General features: G+C 32.9%; 2 protein-coding genes across 3 annotated transcripts; both read left to right on the top strand.

Annotated features, from left to right (window-relative positions):
* Positions 1–1,288: 1,288 nt before the first annotated feature.
* Positions 1,289–7,696, top strand: LOC111400910 (probable galacturonosyltransferase 13). Of its 2 annotated transcripts, none has more exons than XM_023028372.1 (6): positions 1,289–2,052; positions 3,023–3,078; positions 3,220–3,375; positions 4,699–5,289; positions 5,961–6,263; positions 6,726–7,696. In XM_023028372.1, exons 1-6 carry the CDS (start codon positions 1,821–1,823, stop codon positions 7,005–7,007), a joined length of 1,620 nt encoding a protein of 539 aa, XP_022884140.1. In that variant the 5' UTR covers positions 1,289–1,820; the 3' UTR covers positions 7,008–7,696. The 2 variants fall into 2 exon arrangements, with proteins under 2 accessions (XP_022884140.1, XP_022884139.1); XM_023028371.1 differs by having other exon boundaries at positions 3,217–3,375.
* Positions 7,697–14,722: 7,026 nt separating this feature from the next.
* On the top strand, positions 14,723–17,052 carry LOC111400908 (membrane-anchored ubiquitin-fold protein 1-like). Its single transcript, XM_023028370.1, has 5 exons — positions 14,723–14,904; positions 15,368–15,553; positions 16,251–16,412; positions 16,646–16,738; positions 16,825–17,052. Exons 1-4 carry the CDS (start codon positions 14,847–14,849, stop codon positions 16,699–16,701), a joined length of 462 nt encoding a protein of 153 aa, XP_022884138.1. The 5' UTR covers positions 14,723–14,846; the 3' UTR covers positions 16,702–16,738; positions 16,825–17,052.
* Positions 17,053–18,618: the final 1,566 nt, after the last annotated feature.

Here is an 18,618-nt window from a genome sequence, read left to right as displayed (position 1 = left end):
TACTTGTTTATTTATTTATAATTGTAATTGTTGATCTCCAAAAACATGTCAACAGGTGTCGTTCACGATGATGTACACTTGGCATACTCCTCAATATGTTGAATTTGAGCTTAAACACATTTTCAATTATTGATCAAATATACTTAAATAAATAAGATAAATACTGGTAAAAGAAGAAAATATGGAATAATGAGTGAATTTATGTAAAGAGAAATATACAATGCCCTTTTATATATTTGAAGATTCATCCTTCAACATGTTAAAAAGACAGCTATTTATAGTAATCAGGCCGATGTGGTCATTGTTGAATCAAATCCACGTGACCTAATCTGTTAGACCCTGACATCGCATTATCCCATCTCACATTAATTATATCGACAGACATTTGACAAGAAATCAGTGGCCCTACATTCCTAGGCTGACATTTATTTAATAAAAAAAGTCATATCAATCAATCCTAAAAATACGCTTATCAGACCCTCTTGTAGGCGTTATAGATTTCGGATGTGAAGGGATTCGATAAAAAGGAGAAAAACCACTTCGGATGGAGGAGTAACACCACTTTTGAGAACTTTAGTAGTATGATATTGGTCGTTGATGAAAGTACTTTCATAACTTTTTCTTTACTCTCGATTGAATGTCAAGTGTGTGAAAATGGGGTTTTCACATGATCCCATCGAAAGGACTACTTATTATTAGTAATAAAAATGCTTCTCAATGCACACAGATTAAAATCTTTCATTCAAATTATAGTACTTCCAACTTCGAAAACTCAATTTACGGCAACTCGGATATTAAATGGATCGAGATGATGATGATGACTTGAATGGTTCACATCCTCCGGGTCAACCCCATCCTCTTTGATTGTAGCATAACACGGCTTTGACCACAAAAAGTTCATATTATAAGTAATTATTAGCGTAGTAATATCTTCCAAATATTACACTATTGACTCTCAATCTATCTTTTGTGTAAATGTTAGTTTCCCAACGTTTTAAAATTTCTACTGTCTTGCTACGTGACTCATATTTCTAATTTTATAAAGTTAGTTTTATATTTTTTTTTCACTAAAGTTGTTATTCATGAGATTCACGACAGTTTGATATAGGTTTGGTGACTGATTATGCAATCGTAGTTAAATATAGGGATCAGTACAGTCTTTTATAAATATTAAGGACTAACTTGCTATTTTAAGTAAATATCGAGGAACAATATTACAATTTTCCGTAGAATCGGACCGACCGGCCAATCACATGTAAGGGAGACAAAACAACACGAAAATGCTCTTTCTACATTCACCAGATGCATTCAATCATCATATATGAATCTATGGAGGCAAATTTTTGGAGAATACTTTAATTTTGCTAGTTGGTAAATTGGTTGAATCTTTGACATTATTTACATTTATTGATTGATAGATTTGGTGTATCCGTAGATGTATTCAGACAGAATTAGATTGAAAAAATAGGAAATCCTACATAAATGCATTCAGACAGTGAGTAGATTGAACATTAGGAAACCCTAGGTTAGCAGATTGGGCGGGATATATTGTGGCGACACAGAAATCAATGCGGCGGAATAAATCGGAGGGAGGAAAATCAGGATTCTTGAATAGCTGTGGTGGCGGATCTGATGGTGAAAATTGCGTCATTGTTTACAAACAATTGTTCGGACCGAGTTTTGGCTAGGAAGAATATTTTTGGTTTTAGTTTTATAGGTAGCTGGAGGTGTAGTCGTGCAAGCGGTAATTTCATTGATTTGGGAGAGGAGGACAAAAGTAGGGAAGTGGATTGTGTTGGAAGAGGTGGCGGAGAAGGAAGATGCAGCTGCACTTCTCACCTAGCATGAGAAGTATAACGATATCATCAAGCAGCAGCGGTGGAAATAGCAATGGAGGAGGCGGGGATTTGATGAAGATCAAGGTCGCACCTCGCCACATCTCTTATCGCACGCTCTTCCACACCATTCTGACTCTTGCATTTTTGTTGCCTTTTGTTTTCATTCTTACTGCCGTTGTCACCCTTGAAGGAGTCAACAAGTGCTCTTCATTCGGTACTTTCCACATTTGCCCTCCATTTTTACGAAATACTTCTGTACTAATTATGATTGATTCCGCGATTTGTGTTACTTAGATCTCACCAGTATTTGTTGTTTATTTATTATACAGATTATGTTTTTTTTTTTTTTTTTGGTCAAGATGTTATGCTTGTCAAGTTGCATAGAATTATGGCACCTCTTAATTGTGATTGTCAAGCTATTTCTGAGAATTCTTTTACTGTAGACACGATTTTGGTAAATGATTTTGTTTTAGACATGCCGTTTATTGTACATTATCTAGCTGGTTGGCTTTTGCAGTCACTGTTTGCACCTGTGCTAGTATTATATTTTTTCAGCCTTTATCTTGCCATGTCGAAATCTCATTGAAGACCTAGACCAAAATATATGATCTGGTATTTGCTCAAAGCGGCTGAAGTATACAAACTGATCTACCAGACATTTGAATGCCATTTTTGGAAACTATTGCAGTTGATATCGTGGTGCCAATGCATCTTTTATTTGTGTGTATATATTTTCCGATTAAAATGCCTGCTTATTTGTCTCATCTGCTATTTGATTACATGTTTACTTCTTCTGTTATGCTTGTTACTTTCCTTATGGTTTCTCCATTCATTTTCTCTCTCTTTTTCGTTAATGTTAGTATTCGTATATCTTAGTATCTTGAACTCCAATTATCAGTTTGCTGTTTTGACATTGTTATAATTATGGTGTGACACATATAACGTGGGTGAATATGTGGAAGACTGAGGGAGAATAAGTTAGTCGGTGTCTATGTCCTAACTGTTAGTGTGGTTCTTTTACACTTTGGTGACGCACACTCTTGCCTTTTCTCGTGTCTTATGTTTCCCCCATTCCAATCTAAATGTATCAGTGCTATTCTTCCATCACATATGAAGAAATTTATTTATTAATGCATTTTGATGAAACTTATGGTTTCAGTTTATTGCCTTCTTCCATTTCTCAGATTGTCTAGGAAGACGGTTGGGGCCAAAGCTCCTTGGTAGAACTGATGATTCAGGGGTAGAGTTTTACAATTATTTACTTTTGTATTTGCTCATACTATTTTGTTTTATGTCAAAGCTTCACTTATTGTAACATTTTGAAGCTGGGAGTTTACTGAATAACGTAGCTGAAACTTTGTTTCTGTTGTTCTTGTAGCAGAGGGTGGTCAAGGATTTCATAAAGATCCTCAATCAAGTGAATTCTGAAAAAGTCCCCGATCGCTTGAAACCCCCGGAGTCTTTTAGTCAACTTGTTACAGAGATGAAAATCAATAAATACAGTACCAAGGAATTTGCTTTGATTTTGAAAGGAATGGTATGTATCAGCTGAAAAATGTTGCTCTCTCTGTCATGCGTGACTAGATTTATTTATTGAACACATACCTTTTTGTAAGGACAGGCTGTCATTTGAATTTTGAGTTATGCTGTCCTTTTAGATTTTTTTCCCGTCATTTTACTTTTTCTTCACAAGTCCAAAGCCGTTAGCGTGTTTGTTTCCATCTATTTGACTTTGACTTTGACTTTCCCGTGGTACTAATGTATCAACTTTATTCTTGACACACATTGGAAAATAGAAAAAGAGACTTGGCACATTTTCAATGTTTTAGCTCCCGTTTGACCTCCATTAATTTTCATTCTATTACATTTCATTTTTCTCCTTCCTATTTCCCACCATACAATCTTCCATAAAATAATATTACACATAAACCAAAAACTTTTCCTTCTCCACCCATTTGTCAAAAAAACACTATTCTACCCATTAATTTTTGTACAAAATGGGGGCTTAAAACACGCCAAAGATGATCTTGGATTTCAGAAAATATCTGAACCAACTTATGTGATGAGACTATTTATCTTTCGTATTTCAAAAAATGGATATAGGACTATAAAAGTGGGAGATGAGCAGTTATGGTTATATATGGGAAATTGATCTAGCAATGTCCAGACTGCAAATTTAAAATCATGTCTCCTCCGTGTGGAAAAATTGCTCGATGTTATTAGGTAATTAATTTTATAATCGCTCATGCTTTGTTGGCTTTCCTGCGGCTCAATGATATTTCCACAGGATCTGTAATGCTGGTACTTGTAAAGCAATGAGGTTTGGTAAGCTCTTCCCGCGATCCAGGAGGTTTTTGTTAAATAATGATTTAATGTTGAAGAGAAAGATAATGTTATTTGCAGTGGGATAGAATATGGATTTTTGCAAATGCAATGTGTAGGGTGTGAATTAATAGCTTAAGAAACTACAAGCTGTGCTTGTTTCGTCTGGAAAATAAATTGATTATCAGTTGTGACTTCTTAGGAATTGTATTTGTTCTCTTTCTATATTGTATATTCTACAGAGAATGTAGTTTATAATCTATCTCAAACTCAGCAAAACCTTCTTCCTTCAATCAAAAGGGAATGAAAAATAATAACTGGAGGCAAAAAGTAAAGTTAAAGAAATCTTGGTGGTTTTTGGTGTGTTTTGCTCTGAGGCCATGTTATCTCTGTGTAATTAATTTGTCTTGCTTCATTGAAACAATTGTAATCACAACATTAAATGCAGAATTTCAAAATCCTTCTAGGGTTGTCGAAGGTAAAATTAGTTCGCCAAACTAATCTTCTTCTTAAAACTTCTCTTGATTCTGCCTGGTAGATGGAGAGATCTGAAAGGGAGATTAGGGAGTCCAAGTTTGCGGAGCTAATGAATAAGCACTTTGCAGCTACTGCTATTCCTAAGGGCATTCACTGCCTTTCTTTGAGGTTGACAGATGAATATTCTTCCAATGCTCATGCACGCAAACAATTGCCTTCACCAGAGTTACTCCCATTGCTGTCTGACAACTCCTACCATCACTTTGTATTGGCCACCGACAACATTCTTGCTGCTGCAGTCGTGGTCACCTCTGCTGTCCAGTCATCTCTAAAGCCTGAAAAGATTGTTTTTCATGTCATAACAGACAAGAAAACATATGCAGGCATGCATTCATGGTTTGCCCTAAATCCTATCTCTTCTGCCATAATTGAAGTGAAAGGTGTCCATCAATTTGATTGGTTAACAAGAGAGAATGTTCCTGTGCTTGAAGCTGTGGAGAGTCACAATTTGATTCGAAATTACTACCATGGAAACCATGTTGCTGGGGCAAATCTGAGTGATACCACCCCACGAACATTTGCCTCAAAATTGCAAGCTAGAAGTCCAAAGTACATCTCATTGCTCAACCATCTACGCATATATCTCCCGGAGGTATTCATTGTTGAACATATGTTTCCTTTAGGTGTTGTCATCCTTTGTTGTACTTGAGAGTATGATAGTTGAGGACTCTTGCTTAGATAATGGATATCACATGCCATTATCAACCTGCAACGTGTTTTCAGTTGCACCCCCAGTTTGTTTGAAAGCTACATTATAAATCGGGTATGAATATAAATCCTCTGCAGCCTATCCACTCATTTGAAGGGTAACAAATGATCTGATTCGTAACTGAGCATACCATGACAAATAAACGGTTGCTCAAGGTGTGCCAAAGCTAAGTTGCTTCATTACATGACACTTGGACTGTCCTTCTCTTTAAAGAGCTCTAGTCAAGCAAACGTAATCCTGATTTCTATAATTAGTTTTTCTACCATTGTATTAGTTAATATATTAGTCTTTAATTTATTTACTTATGAATTTCATGTTGTCGAGTAACTTTTACATTCTTTATCATCCCGTTTCCCCCCATAAATGGAGGGAGATTGACCCACAATACAGTAGATTAACTTTGTCAACGAATTATGAGTACACCTTTGGCTTTTTGGGACGAGTGGGATTGAAAAATTGTTTCAATCATTATTGAATCAGGACTTCTCTTTCATCCTTTACATTTCTGTTTTCCTAATTTGATGCTAACAATGTTATACTGCGATATTGTGCAGCTATTCCCATACCTTGACAAGGTGGTTTTCTTAGATGATGATGTTGTAATTCAGCGTGATTTGTCTCCTCTGTGGGAAATTGACCTTAATGGGAAAGTTAATGGAGCTGTTGAAACGTGTAATGGTGAAGATGATTGGGTAATGTCTAAGCGATTTAGGAATTATTTCAACTTCTCTCATCCTCTTATAGCAAAAAATTTGAATGCTGATGAATGTGCTTGGGCATATGGGATGAATATATTTGACTTACGTGCATGGAGAAAGACAGATATCAGAGACACTTATCATGCCTGGCTTAAGGAGGTAATATTAAATTATCTTTATTTTTTTATTTCACAAGTTGTTAGTTGTTTGCTTTACCAATGTTTTCGCGTGGGTTTGAAATTAATGGGATTAAATCCTTCTGCTACTCATATGTTGCAAAGTCAGCTGTTTACCTATATAATTATCTTGGGGACTTGCAGCTAATTGGAATGTTTGCATAATCTGAATGCTTTTACTCACTAGCTTGTGTTAATACATCTTGCATCATGTTTATATTTCCACGAGCCTAATGGTTGGATCTGTGCTTGTGCCCCTCCTAATGCCTCAAGACCCTATATGTTAGCTTTATCAGTATGGTAAAAACAGATGAACTTCATGCTTTCTGAATGACTATAGACTAAATAACTGGCAATATCAAACATATTTGATCAAAAGGCCACTAAAGCAGATGCTCAGTTTTCTGGAATATGCTTGTTTTACTCGTGCTGTTGGTGGTTGCAGAATCTGAAGTCTAACTTGACATTGTGGAAGCTTGGAACTCTACCTCCAGCTTTGATTGCATTTAAGGGTTATGTTCACCCAATCGATCCCTCGTGGCACATGCTTGGATTGGGATATCAGAATAAGACTAATGTTGAGAATGTGAAGAAGGCAGCAGTGATTCACTACAATGGCCAGTCAAAACCATGGTTGGAGATTGGCTTTGAACATCTCAGGCCATTTTGGACCAAGTATGTTAACTACTCCAATGATTTCATCAGGAACTGCCAAATATTGGAGTAGTAATCAATTAATAGATAGTGAACTAAGGAAATGATGGGATAAAGATGGAAGCATTACAGGTTTTGCTATATGTCTCCTGGAAAGGTAAAGAGATTGATATTCAGTTGATAGAGATGTGGAGAGAAACACAGAGCCTGGCCAAGATTGCTGATATTACATATTTGCTCCCTTTCCCCGACTCTTGAATGATTGGACTTGTATTACTGGCCTGGGCATGATATTTATTCATTCAGTTGTAAATTAGCAATTCATCGTCTATTTTTTGATTGGACCTTGGACATGACCTGCGTAATGGGGATTTTACCATGGTGCTTAGAAGGCAATGATAGTTTGCTCACTTGGCAGAAAATGCTTGTGATCCCAGTCTATCACGCAACTTGGTGCATGAAAGGACGATGCATGCCCTCTTGTAAGGCGCCACTGTCTCCATTGGCCATAGAGACTATTATTTTCCCGTTATTTTTTGGTTTTGTTGGTACTCCTCCCCCGTCCCCATTATACCATTTATTATTACTCTATTTTTTTGGCTGATTCTATATATTCATCATGATTTTAGTTGTCGGCCGAGTAGGGTTCTTACATGGCCTGATTGAATTATAGAACTGTTATAGGTTACATGGTGGTAATTTGTTCTGTATGATTTAATGAGAAACATTGATTATTTTATCAAATTTATGGTCTCTCTATGATGCTGATAAGAATGCTTGAAATCTATATCGCATTACGTCTTACTCTAGTGTAAAAATAAGTATTTTATTAATTTGAAGTCATTGGAAAAGCTGCATATGTTCTGATATCATAGTAGAAGTTATAATTTATTACTAAATTATTGTTGCTGCTTTCATTGAAATTTCTTTGCCGCTTGTTTGCTTGCAAGATTCTGCAATTATAATCAAATGATTGCCACCAAATTGGTCCTAATCGATCACATATATTTTAATGGCTTTGTTGATTCTCGATAACTTAAGAAAGAGAACCAAATACCCTATATATCTATTTTCCTATCAAAGGCTTATTATTTTATATTAATTCTACTTCGTACCTATATTCCTACGGTAAAATTTAAAAGTTGAACCCCAACATTAAGGGTCCCTCACCGTCTCATCTCTGGAGCATCGTGAGAGAGGTTAATCGTGGGATGTGCCCCAGTAGGTTTGGGAACAAGAACTGTCTGTACACTGGTGTCTACAAAGAATCCTAATCTATGATTTAGAAATCGAACCCTCACATTACGATTGCCAGCAAAATTGAATATACCTCCCTTATTCTTTGCACCATTGGGATATGTCCGAGGGCTTCCTATGGTAAAACTTAAAAATATTGTCGGCGGATACACCCTTTTCTGTTCTTCGCTTAAGAACCATTTGATTGAATTTTATAAGCATATCTCTTAACTTATGGAAATACTTGTCTGAGTTCAGTGGTGCCATCGCTTTGTTGCAAGGTGATAATGGATTGAATTGAATCGATTTGACTCTTATACGCTCGAGTTCTACTTGTGTTTAAATCCTAAACTTAGCTTTATTCTTGGGCTTGTAGATCAAGTTGAGTCGTTCAAGATTTGATTTTTTCCAAAATAATTAATAAACTAAGCGAGTTGACTTGTTAAATAAAAAGTGAGCTTCACTAGTTTTAAAACGATCTCAAGTTATTCATTGATCCAATTGAGATGAGCTAGCGTGCGGCTAGATAACCATTGACTATAATTAACACTTTGAAAAGTCACTAGGCATTTCTTTATGGGGAAATGAGTTGGAAAGACCACTTTAATGTTCATTTTGTTCAATTGGCCTTTGACCAAACTTATAAAAATAAAAGGAGTTTTAATTATTTAAAAGTGTCAAAAGACTTTTTTACCCTTAACTTGTAAAACAAAAATGAAGAAGAAATTGGAGTTTTTTTTAAATTTGTTGGAGCCATGACTTGAACCTTGGAATGCAAGAAAATATTTTAACTCCACAACCATTATCGCAAATGTTGGTTCTTTGTTTCCTATGAGCAAAATATATATATTACATTTCAAAAAATTGTTTTATTCTCACTTCAAAAATAAAATTTAATTAAAATTAAAATTTAACAATAACCCACCGATTGAACCATTAACCCGGTAATTTTTTTTTAGTTGATCATCGGGTTGGCTCTAATAACTATGCATTCATGTTCTAACACACACAACATTCCCTTCCTTTAAATTCAAAAAATCTTCCTCTTCAAAATCATCTTCTCCTTAGAATTCGAACTCTTCTTTTTAAGTTTCAGGTCATCTCTTTTTCGTAATTGATCTCCAGTGCAACCAAAGTTTTAACATTGTCCACAACCTAACAACTAGACGAAAATAATTATTGAGTCATTTATTCATTAGACACATATTATAACACACGAAATTTTTTAAAATAAATTTATCGTTATATTTTGGAAAAAAATGGACAAAAAAATATTTTTTAAATTTATATCTTATTTAAAGTCCAATAATTAGATTTTAATAAAAAGCGATGCAGTATATCGATTTGTACTCATTTTAAAGCTTGTAATTAATAAGAACTATTCGACTCGAGAAAAAGTCGATTCGGATAAGCCAGCACGAAAATATTGCAGTTTGAAGAAATCGTAAAATATAACTTATCAACTTAATAAAAATGTGGAATGGAAATGAGCTGCTGACACTGTTTCACTGATTTGCATAAGACATTGAAATCGTTCCTGAAATATAAAACGACTTCGATATCATTTCAGTATCAAATACACTCTGCTTAACTGATTTGTATAACGACATTAAACTCGTTCCTGAAGTACAAAAAACGATGTATATGTCATTCCGATATCGAATACACATTACTTCACTGTTTAACAGGTTTAAGCGCACGTTATGGAATAAGTAAATAACGTTTATGTCATTTCACAATTTTCGACGACAATGATATCGTTCATATTCAATCGTAACTATAATGTCATAAATATCGTTTCAGAAGTGATTACACTAGAACGTTATAACTACGATATTAAATGTAATTAAAATTTACATATAATTGATCGTGGACGATCGAATCGTCGTTTTTATGATTATCATTTTTGTTAAAATTTAAATTAAAGCGATATCAATGTTATCAAAATTGTACTGAAACGATAATAGTATCATTATGTATCAAACCCATAAAATAAGACAACGACATTCAAATCGTCATCGTACAAATTTAATAAGTTTGAAATCATTCCAATTCAAATCACAATGATAATGACATAGATATCATTTATTTTCATTAGAACAAAAATGTTCTCATAGTTTCTTTTGAGGGAGATTGAACCCACTTGATTATCTATTTTTATCATCCTACATATACCAAATGCACGACTGGTGGTCATAGACAGTCGAATCATTATTTTTAGCATAAATGATATAATTGTCGTTTTATTTTAACTGAAACGATATGTATGTAGTTTTAGTTATGATTTAAGTTAAAATGATATCAACATTATCAAACTTGTATTGAAACAATAATGATATCGTTAAGTGTCAAAATCACAAATAAAGTAATGACATTCATATCGTTTTAGTACAAATTTGACGAGTTTGAAATCATTCCAATTCAATTCACAAGTATAATGGCGTAGATATCGTTTTTTTTCATATAAAATAATAATTATATCGTTCTAGCTAAAAATAACGATTCGACCGTCCACAACCATCCGTCATGCCTTCAACATACGTAGGATGATCGAAAGATGTTATCAAATGGGTTGATACCACTCGAATGACTTAGAAAGAGCAAACGAAGATACTTCTGTCAGAATAGTTCGAAGGTGGTATACAATCATGAAAATAAAAATGTTCTCATAGTTTCTTTTGAGGGAGATCGAACCCACTTAATTATCTATTTTGATTATCCTACATATGTCAGATGCATGTCTGGTGGTCGTGGACGGTCTAATCATTATTTTTAGCAAAAACGATATAAGTATCGTTTTATTTTAAATGAAACGATATGCGTGTAGTTTTAGTTATGATTTAAACTAAAACGATATCAACGTCGTCAAAATTGTATTGAAACGATATTGATATCGTTATGTATCAAAATCACAAATAAAGTAACGATATTCATATCGTTTTAGTACAAATTTGACGAGTTTGAAATCGTTCCAATTCAAATCACAAGTATAACGACGTAGATATCGTTTCTTTTTATATAAAACGATAATTATATCGTTCTGGATAAAAATAATGATTCGACCGTCTACAACTACCCATCATACCTTTAGGATACGTAGGACGATCAAAAGAGGTCATCAAGTGGGTTAATACCACTCGAATGACTTGGAAAGAGCAAACGAAAATACTTTCTGTCTGAATAGTTTGAAGATGGTATACAATCACGAGAACAAAAATGTTCTCATAGTTTCTTTTAAGGGAGATCAAACCCACTTGATTACCTATTTTGATCATCCTACATATGTTAGATGCATGTTCGGTGGTCGTGGACGGTCGAATCATTATTTTTAGCAAAAACGATATAAGTATCGTTTTATTTTAACTGAAACGATATGCGTGTAGTTTTAGTTATGATTTAAACTAAAAATATATCAACGTCGTCAAAATTGTATTGAAACGATATTGATATTGTTATGTATCAAAATCATAAATAAAGTAACGACATTCATATCGTTTTAGTACAAATTTGACGAGTTTGAAATCGTTCCAATTCAAATCACAAGTATAACAACGTAGATATCGTTTCTTTTCATATAAAACGATAATTATATCGTTCTGGATAAAAATAACGATTCGACCGTCTACAACTACCCATCATACCTTTAGGATACGTAAGACGATCGAAAGAGGTCATCAAGTGGGTTGATACCACTCGAATGACTTGGAAAGAGCAAACGAAGATACTTTCTGTCGGAATAGTTTGAAGATAGTATACAATCATGAGAACAAAAATGTTCTCATAGTTTCTTTAAAGGGAGATCGAACCCACTTGATTACCTATTTTGATCGTCCTACATATGTTAGATGCATGTTCGGTGGTCGTGGACGGTCGAATCATTATTTTTAGCAAAAACGATATAAGTATCGTTTTATTTTAACTGAAACAATATGCGTGTAGTTTTAGTTATGATTTAAACTAAAACGATATCAACGTCGTCAAACTTGTATTAAAACGATATTGATATCGTTATGCATAAAATCACAAATAAAGTAACGACATTTATATCATTTTAGTACAAATTTGAATAGTTTGAAATCGTTTCAATTTAAATTACAAGTATAACGATATAGATACCGTTTCTTTTCATATAAAACGATAATTATATCGTTCTAGCTAAAAGTAGATTTGACCATCCACAACTACCCATCATGCCTTCAATATCGTTACGTTGTTCAGTGCACTTTTTTATTGGAAGGACATCTATATCGTTTTGACTTTCAGGAACGACTTCCATATCATTCTTAGAATGAATGCATTTTTTGTACTAGAACGACTTATATATCGTTTATGTATAGTCATAACGACTTTGATGTCATTACCAAAATAAGTTAAGCAGTGTGTATTTCATACTAAAACGATATAGAAATCGTTTTTTATTACAGGAACGGTTTCAATATCGTTATGTTATTCACTCTACTTTTTTTTTTATTTGAACGACATCTATATCGTTTTGTGCTTCAAGAACGACTTCAATTTCGTAATTAAAATTAATACATTTTTGTACCACAACGATCTTAAACACTTTGTTTCAGAAGGAAGAAAATATATATCGTCATTAGATTGATTGCATTTACATCAATTGTAACTATATGAACGTCGTTTGCATTTCAATAGTGCAAAAGCATTTCAATAGCACAATGATTACAAAATTTAATAAATCATCTTGTGCTTCGAATAAGCACAAAATTATAAAGTTACAAGTCAGGAAAATATTACAACCTTAATCTCAGACGATTATTACTCGAGAACTTCAAGAAGCAAGAATATTTTGGAAAAAAATTATAAAAATAAAAATGAACGGTCGATTAATATAGTCTTTATGGATCCATTGAATAATTTTGATAATTTATAATCTCAGCACTATCACAAACTTATGAACTTGGATTATGAATTATGATGATAAACCAGGAAGTTCACCTAGCATATAAGCCAGCCATTACATTATAGTTTTTATCCTACACACATACACACACACACACTTTCGACCTACATCTTGATGAAATTAAAGGAATAAATTACTTAAAATGTTGGACCAATTATTTCTATGTAAAAAAGTCACCATCAGTAGCACCTAAAGAAAAAGGAAAAAAAACGACGTTCCCCATTTTTCTTTGGGTCGAGGATGGGAAAGGCTGACATAATATTTGACCTGCTATGTTCAATTCCTCTTAGAGCAAAGTTGAGTAAGCATGTCCCTCAAGAGAGCTGCAGTACGAAATCACAAAGTAAACATCCAAGTTTCTAAATCTTTATATTGAAAGCAAGTAAATGAGCAAGATAACACACAAGATGGTTATGTAATTTGCAGGAAATAATTCCAAATCAATTATCCATTATAAATATAAATGAAATAATAAAAAAGTATGCTCCAACAAAGCCAAGGTATTGGTTTCTATTTCAAGGTATTGGTTTATTCCATCTTATTTGGGAATAAAAACATATAATCCATCGATATCTTATGACTGTACTCGTAACCATTTGAAGTTGTGAATAGATTATTTAATCATTCGATTTTTCCAATTAAATTTCGAAAAAGTTGTGAATTGATGTTCAACACCTCTTTAACTTTATCATATAATTCCATATAAGAAATAATTTTCGCAACAAGAATAGGAGTTGTTTTTATTTGTCATTCCCTGCATATTTTCATTTTAAAACACATTCAATCGACTACTCATATTCAACTGGAAAACAAACTGATATCCATACCATATTCACGGTGTCCATAACTATAATTCAATATAAAAATTTCATCACATTTCAAACAGTATACAGTGCTGATAACGATATGTAAGTCGTTATGGATTGCAGAAAACGACATGTAAGTCGTTATGTACAGACGAAAATTAAATGTATGTTAATAAAAAGAATAGCCAAACATGCCTTTGCAACCTACATTTTACTCTAACTGATACAGATGATCAGAAATGAGAAAAAGGGTTTGAGAGCAACCCATATCAAAACTCTAATCTAATGATAAAATTAATTCAAAATCATTGTTCTCAAATAAAAATCATAAATATATATGCAACAACATGAAGAAATTATTCAAAAAAGGGACAAGGAAACTAACCAAAAAATTGAAAATTACAACACCCCCTTCTTCTTCAAATGCCCAACAATGATATTACAAGATTTTATTACTTACTTCAACCAAATGAGTGTTCAAGGAAAATGGAATGTAGAGTTTAAGGTTTCATTAAGTAGAGAAAAATGATGATGACAAAGAAACAAATTACATACCTCTACAGCCGATTTTGAAGAGCAAATGGAAGGAAGGTAGAATTTAATTAGGGTTAAATGGAAATTGAAATGAGAATTAGGGCATCAATGTCTTTTTTGTTTGTAAGGTCATTTTAGTCATTTACAAATTATATTTTTCATTTTCCATATCTTTAGGCCTTTTACCCAAAAAACTTAGCTTGTGGACTTTTTAAACTAATATTTTGTTTGACTAGGCTTTTTAAATGAAAGCCCCCTTCTTTATACTTTTATCTCGCCCTTTTCCTTCATACCTTCATTATTAATTTATTAATTCGCAATTTATTCTTTGTTACCAAATTATTAATTTAATAATATTAATGCATTTCACGCAGTGGTTGCTGATTGTTCATCTTCTATAACTTGATTTTACATGAAAAAAAAAGAAACTCTTGGAAAAACAACGAAAGAAGAAGAGAAACCCAGATCAAGTAAGTCTGCACTGCAGATTTTCGTCCTGTTTTTGAGTGAAAATATGGGCTTTTATTGAAATATGAGAAGATTTTAATATTTATTTTTCTTTACCAGTTTATTGCCTTATTATTATTATTATTATTATTATTATTATTATTATTTGATTTGGAAGTGAATCTGCTTAAAGAAAAATATTTCAGAGGATATTTGTAATTTGTTACAGAACCCAAAATATTGGATGTTGCAGTTGCTGAAGATTTTATTTCTTTTTAGTTTTTTTTTTTTACTTACTTTTATTGTATCAAAATGATGAATTGGTCCAACTGGTTCTTATACTCCGAAATTCAAAGATTTTTTATTGTTTAGATCATGAAATCGTATTCCAGATACAAGCATAGCAAAGATTTGGATGTATATTGTGAAGCAAATATGAAGAGCCATTTCTTATAGTCAAGAGGGTTATTGATTTTGGGACTATAGGGGTACTAGAGATTTTGGTGTTTCGTGGTCTATCGTTCTGGAATAAATTGAAGATGTCTGGAGCAGAAGATCAAATGGAGATTAAGTTTAGGTTGATTGATGGATCAGATATTGGCCCGAAAATTTTCCCTACGGCTACAAGCGTTGCAACCTTGAAGGAGAATATCATAGCTCAATGGCCTAAAGGTTGGTCGATCTTTTTCTTCTCTTTACAGCAATCTTATATTCGTATGGCATGCTTAGTAAGCAGGATTAGATTCGTGTCAAGGAAGAAAAACTAAAATCTTGTCTATTGTGCTTTCCATTCTTGTTGAGTACTGCATACTGATAGTGCATCTATGGTTTGATGGCTGCAGTTATTGAGTTTCTATGAGTATCCATGTAGAGAAATGACCTTGTCATTGTGATGTGTGAATATGAACATGACCATGTTGGACAGGGTAGTTGTAAATGGCATGTCTGTGTAGATCGGGTATTGGATGTAGCTACTGTTAATAGCATTTTACAGGTGATCTGTCAAAACGTGAAAACTTTATTCGTCTTCATCTATCATACTTTATCCTGTTCTTAAACAGGTAGGGGGAAAGTAGTCTTGTAACCCCCAGTGTTTAAAAATGTCATAATTTGAGGAGTTTGAACTTTTAGGAGTCAATAGCACCAAAGATTTAATTATGTAAAACTGTGATTGCTGCGTCCCGACAGTAAAAAGATGCTTCACACAGAAGAACCTTCCACTCCGACCTCAAGGCATATGAAAAACAAAGTAAAAAAAAAATAAAAAGCCTTGGGAAGTATGTTACAGCATAACCATTTTGTTACATACGTGGTTTTTGACATGTTTTTGATGTTTAAGATATTCATCCAAGCGTGCTTTTTTGAGCAGAAAAAGAAAATGGTCCACGTACAGTCAAAGACATCAAACTAATTAGCGCGGGAAGAATATTAGAGAACAACAGAACTGTGGAGGATTGTAGAAGCCCATTATACGATATTCCAGGAGTAGTCACGACCATGCATGTTGTGGTTCGAACACCAGCAATGGAAGGTTAGATTTAAATTGTAATCATGTGCACTGAATGAGATCATGATATATCACCGGGTATCTGCTTTTTTAGAAAAAATTATGACCATTTCATTATACAATCCTTGGCTGATTAAGATCAGATCACAGACGATATATCATTTTACTTGTTTTCACTTTGTCTCCATTTTCCTTTTTACTGCTTGATCATTAAGCTTTAGCTTATTAAAGCAAGGTAATCTTTCTTGACATAACAGTAAAGAAGTCGCTAAGTGACTCGAAGCAGAATAAATGCGGCTGCGTTATATTATGAGACACAGTTCCAGAACCAAAATGATCGACATTTGCAGGTTTGTAATTGTTGGTCCTCGACTCCATTTACTTGTATATATGAAAGACGTATCTAATTTTCTTTGTATTCTCCGTTCTTGTGCAGATAAGGTACAGTTGAATTGCTGGTTAATTGGTGGCAAATCATATCTTGCACTAGGTCCAGGTGTTCATATAGTCAGTCAATTTCACATCCACATTTTTTTTTACTTTAAAAATTCTACTGCTGCATTCTTGAATTGTAACACTTTCAATTGAAGATCTATGTCTTCTTTTGGAATAACTCAAATCACAGTTGCAGAATCAGAATTATTGGTTCTATTGAAGTCTTCAATTTTTGTTTGGTTTTGCTAAATATCAAACTTTTTATAGATTTTTGATGAAAGTTGATGAAATTTGTGGTTGTAAAGCTAATAAAATTGTGGATTTTATAAAATGTGTGGCTAAAAATAAGTTTGTAAAAAAATATAGTTTTAAAAAATGGGGCCAAATAGACGCTTAATGATTTGGTTTCAAGATTTTCTTAGATCAAGTATGAAGAGTTCCTTGTGATTTGAGAAAAGCCACAAATCAGTAAACCGTTGTGCTAAAACTCAAGTCATGGAACCTTTTTCATATAGGTATGAACGTTACTTGGGGCCTATTTGATTGGTTCGAATTTCATGGAAAATGGAATTCTAATTCCACATTTTTCCAATTTTGTATGTTCGATATGTTTTATTTTCTATGGAATTGTATTTTTTTGCTTGTATTGGGAATTGATACTTCTTGGTTTTCAAGGAAAATGGTGAGAATTGGTTTTTCTGTTACTGTAGCATTTTTTTATTTTTTATTTTTTTGACAAAGTTAACAAATTCTAAGAATTATTATAAAAAAATATTTTCCTTTAATTAACAATTTCTATGTAAAATAAAATCAAACGAACACCAGAATATAAATTTCATTCCTTTAATTGACAATTTTCATGTAAAATAAAGTCAAACGAACACCAAAAAATAATTTTTATTTCAACATTTTTCACGTGAAAAATTATATCAATCAAACATAATAATTTAGAATTCTCAGAAAAACAATTTCTAGACAATTTAATTCTCTGGAATTTGTTTTCAATTCAATTCAATTCAATTCAATTTCATCTTTACAATAAAACGATTCCTTATTTTCATAATAAAGTAATGGCTAGAATATACTCAATTGGCTCATTTAAGGGTATGCAAGAAACCTCATATGAAACATGGGCATTACCGCCTTTTTGACAATCGAATGTTCTTAACTTGATATTTTAATAAACTAGTACAGAAAGTGAAGAAAACATCTTTATTTGCAAAAGAACTAATATATAATTAGCTTGTGAGTTACCTTTTATTTTCCTAATTCCAATCTTGATTGCCTTCCACATTGGTTTCCCTCTGATAAAACTATACTGAGAGCTCAAGCTACTATCAACGTCGGTCCGGCCAAAAATATGAGACATGATACTTACTTTTACTATCTAGCTCGTCTTCAAAATTCCTCTAATTATTTTTCGAAAAAAAATTTCATACAAATTTAACAATAACTTCTTAATTTCAAAAATTACTTTTAATTTCGAAAAAGCTCGAGTCCTAATCATAGTACTGAAGCATTATCTAGTTTAAATGAAAAATAAATTTTTAATAAAAGTTGATGAAATGTGTAGTTGAAAATTGTGAACTTCATTAAATGTATATTAAAATTAATTATTAAGTTAGACTAAAATTTTCAATTGCTTTTGAATATGAATCAAAAGTGAACTGATTTACATTTAAAATAAAAGAACATTACTTGATAAGTGAGCAAAGAGTCAAACATAAGTAGGTTAACGGAAATGATGTGTATAGAGGATTGTCAACTATATTATCAAATTTACTATACTTGTAGC

The sequence above is a fragment of the Olea europaea genome, chromosome 10 (genome assembly GCF_002742605.1).
Source record: "Olea europaea var. sylvestris chromosome 10, O_europaea_v1, whole genome shotgun sequence".
In the NCBI taxonomy this organism is placed as follows: domain Eukaryota; kingdom Viridiplantae; phylum Streptophyta; class Magnoliopsida; order Lamiales; family Oleaceae; genus Olea; species Olea europaea.
This window is presented reverse-complemented; position numbering and strand designations above follow the sequence as displayed.